We start from the raw sequence: 3,151 nt of genomic DNA on the forward strand, positions 1-3,151 counted from the left end.
GTGGGGGGGGGGGGGGGGGAAGAGACACAAGCAGAAAGCAGTTTCCCTGTTGCTTCATCACAGCACAATTCCTGTTTGCTCTCACAACACAGAACTCCCTTTTCTGTGGGAAATGGCATATTCCAAAACTACTATTTTAAAGTGTTCCTCAGGATCACAACCCCTGAGCTCAGTTCTGTTTAATAACAGAGGAAATACAATATTGCAACTGTTCTGCCTAACATAAGTTGGAAGTCGGGCTGAAGAAACAAGAGAAAGTTACTGCAAATTGATCTTCATAGTGAACCCGAGCATGTGACATTTACTTAAAATAGTTACATGCATTAAATCCCTGCAGTAGGGAATTACTGTCTGCCTCGACCTTACCCTCACATGTCCCTGGGCAGCTCAGTAAATATCTCCTTTTGTGGCCTATGAGCATGTGCAAGTGCATCTTTCTAGAAATGCAGAACCCGAGTTTAATAACACTAAGAGAAGAACCAGAAGACCCTCTGCACCTTCAGATGACAGTCGCTCTTAGGAACATTTGAATACATGTACTTATGTAAAGTATTACAAGCAGAACTGTTCAGCAAACTTCTGCAAGCTAAGCAATACAAAGCAAGGACAGACAGATGTGTGTACATCAATCGATCGATCAAACATACCTATTCACACACACACACAACCTTGGCTTTATTTTCTTTACGACAATCATCAAAAAGCTGTAAAGTGAACTACCAACTTTCATAAGGGGAATGATTTGTGAGGAGTGAATATGAGTTTTGCCATCATGCATTTGTTGCCCTTTTTGCAAATACTTTATACATTTTACCTTATCAGAAGTTCTCAAGTTGACTCAACTTTGCTTGTTGCAAACCTTCTGAGGAGATTAGAAACTTAGCAGTTGTACAATAAAACTGCATAGTAGTAAATAAGCTATATAAATGGCATATTACACTGTGTTATGAAATATCATTAATGTGTTGTATGATTAAGCAATCATGGACTTTGAACTTAGGTTATGCGGCCAGCCTTGGTGTTTCACTTAGGTTTGTGTTTACTACTACTAAAAGCTGAGAGAATAAAAAATCAGCTCATTCACAACACTTGACTATAAGGGAGAGTTTCCAGAGCTTTGCATGTGGACAGAATCGATCCTATTCAGTTATGAAGCATGCTGTAGACAGTGATGTTGAAACATGTATATGTTACATCAACAGAACTGGGGAAAAAAGTTCATCATTTCCAAATGAAATGCGGAAGCTGCATAAGGACAGTTATTGCAGAACAGCTAATCAATTTGTGTTTACATTCCCACCTAGGCCATGTTTCATAAACCTCTGATCGTTCCTCCTGCTCTGTTCTAGACTATGTCGAGCCTGTCCGTGTCCTTGTTGAACTGCAGGGTCCCAAAATGAACTCCATCATCTCATGTACTGCATCAGTGGCTTTGACTGTGCCAAGTAAAGTGAAGCGATTGCTTTCCAGGTTTTATATGCAATGCCACTTTTAATGGCCTAGAAGTAGATTTACTTCCTCTGCAGCAGCATGTTGCTGCTGATAGACACTTAGCTTTGATTTGCTACCCACATGTGATCACCTTCTGATTATTTTGGCTATTTTGAACTCATATACTTGATTTCAAATTCCAATATGTATTTTTTTTTGCTTTTTGTTATTAAAGTTCACCTCCTTGATCTTAGATTATTTCTTGTATGGATCAATATAAGATGATTCTGAATTCCTTCTTCCACCTGCTAGCGGTTTTGGCCAGTTTGCTGTCATCTACCAATTTTAGAAATGTAGCTTCCATTCCCTCTCTCAAGCCCTTACTAAAATATTGAATAGACTTGATCTGCCTGAAGTGCTGTCATCCACTTATGCCCCCATCTTGTGGCAAGTATACATATATATGCTTTATTCCGATACCCAGCAATTCATCTGTTGGTACTGGGCCAGTTACCCTGATAAGATGAAACAAAGGTCAAGCAATTTGGCAAACATAGCAGAGCATCCAAATTCCAGTGGGGCCAGCCCTCAGGAAGAGACCGGTATCTGTGAGAAGCAAGTTTTCAGGAAACAGTAACTGTTTGATGATTGCATTTTGACTGTCCACACAGTATACTGGCAGTGTCATCATCTTTTGGTGTCTCAAATGGGAAGAAGACAGCTTGTAGCCAGAAACTGGAAGAGTGCCATGAATTCTCTTGGCTAGCCTGAAGATAACAGGGAAGCACTGAAGTGCTTGCACCTTCATATACATCATAGCTTCTTACTCTTGTGTGAGGGCCGCTAGAAGGCAATTTTCCCTTATGAACTGGCCTGACAAGCACGGAGGGAGGGAACCACTACATTTCACAGATAAACCCAGATGGTGTGGAAAGATGTGCATCAGCATGGGGACAATGCTTCGGGGGGAGTGCAGTTGGCTGCACCCCACCCAGCTCATCTGGCCCGGGCCGCAAACGGCTCAGCCCCCTTCCAAGCCTTGTCCTGCTCTCCTGGCACCCGGCGGCCGCTGCTCCCGAGGCCAGCGCCATGAGCAGCGCCAGCCGCCCCTTCTGCAGCAGCGGGGGATGCTCTGGCACCCTTCCCCGCTGTCAGCCGTCCACCGGGCTGTCAGGACCGCTCCAGGGCCATCCCGGGCCTCTCCCCGCGGTCTGACCTCCCCTCAGCCCGCGGCGAATCCCGAGCCGCGTCCACTGCCGCCTCACCCTGTCCAGGACGGACCGTCACCGGTCACCTCAGCGCCCGCCCCCAGCGCCCGCCTCCGTGCCGCTCAGCCGCGCTGTCATTCGCTGGCCGCGCCATCCATAATGAGATGGGCGGGGCTTGGGCCCTGGCCGAACTGCCCACCGCCAGAGTGGCGTCTGCTCGCCGCCGGTACTGCGCTTGCGCAAGGCGCCAGCGCCTCGCTGGACGCGGCGCGGTGCACAGCCGCGCTTGCGCACTGAGTTCTCGGCCTTCCGCCTTGTAGCGGAAGTGGCGGGGCCGCGCCAGTTCCGCCTCGGCGTTGTTCGCTCCAGACAAAATGGCGAAGATCGCCAAGACCCACGAAGGTAAAACGCCCGAAAAACACCCGTAGCGGCGCCCCCTGTAGGTGCGCGCGCCGTCGTTGTCTTTTGGTTGTGTTTCTCCCCGACTCTGGGCAGCGTCAGGCCCGGCTTCT

General features: G+C 47.8%; 1 protein-coding gene across 2 annotated transcripts in view; it reads left to right on the forward strand.

The window, feature by feature from the left end:
* The first annotated feature begins 2,951 nt into the window (after positions 1 to 2,951).
* Positions 2,952 to 3,151, forward strand: part of SF3B1 (splicing factor 3b subunit 1) — a 25,952-nt gene continuing 25,752 nt past the window's right edge. For both annotated transcript variants that reach the window (XM_009284689.2, XM_009284690.2), the window contains exon 1: positions 2,952 to 3,041. In XM_009284689.2, the coding sequence (XP_009282964.1) occupies positions 3,014 to 3,041 (28 nt within the window). In that variant the 5' untranslated portion in view covers positions 2,952 to 3,013. The remainder of the gene's footprint in view (positions 3,042 to 3,151) is intronic.

Source organism: Aptenodytes forsteri, unplaced genomic scaffold (assembly GCF_000699145.1).
Source record: "Aptenodytes forsteri isolate BGI_AS27 unplaced genomic scaffold, ASM69914v1 Scaffold183, whole genome shotgun sequence".
Lineage (NCBI taxonomy): Eukaryota > Metazoa > Chordata > Aves > Sphenisciformes > Spheniscidae > Aptenodytes > Aptenodytes forsteri.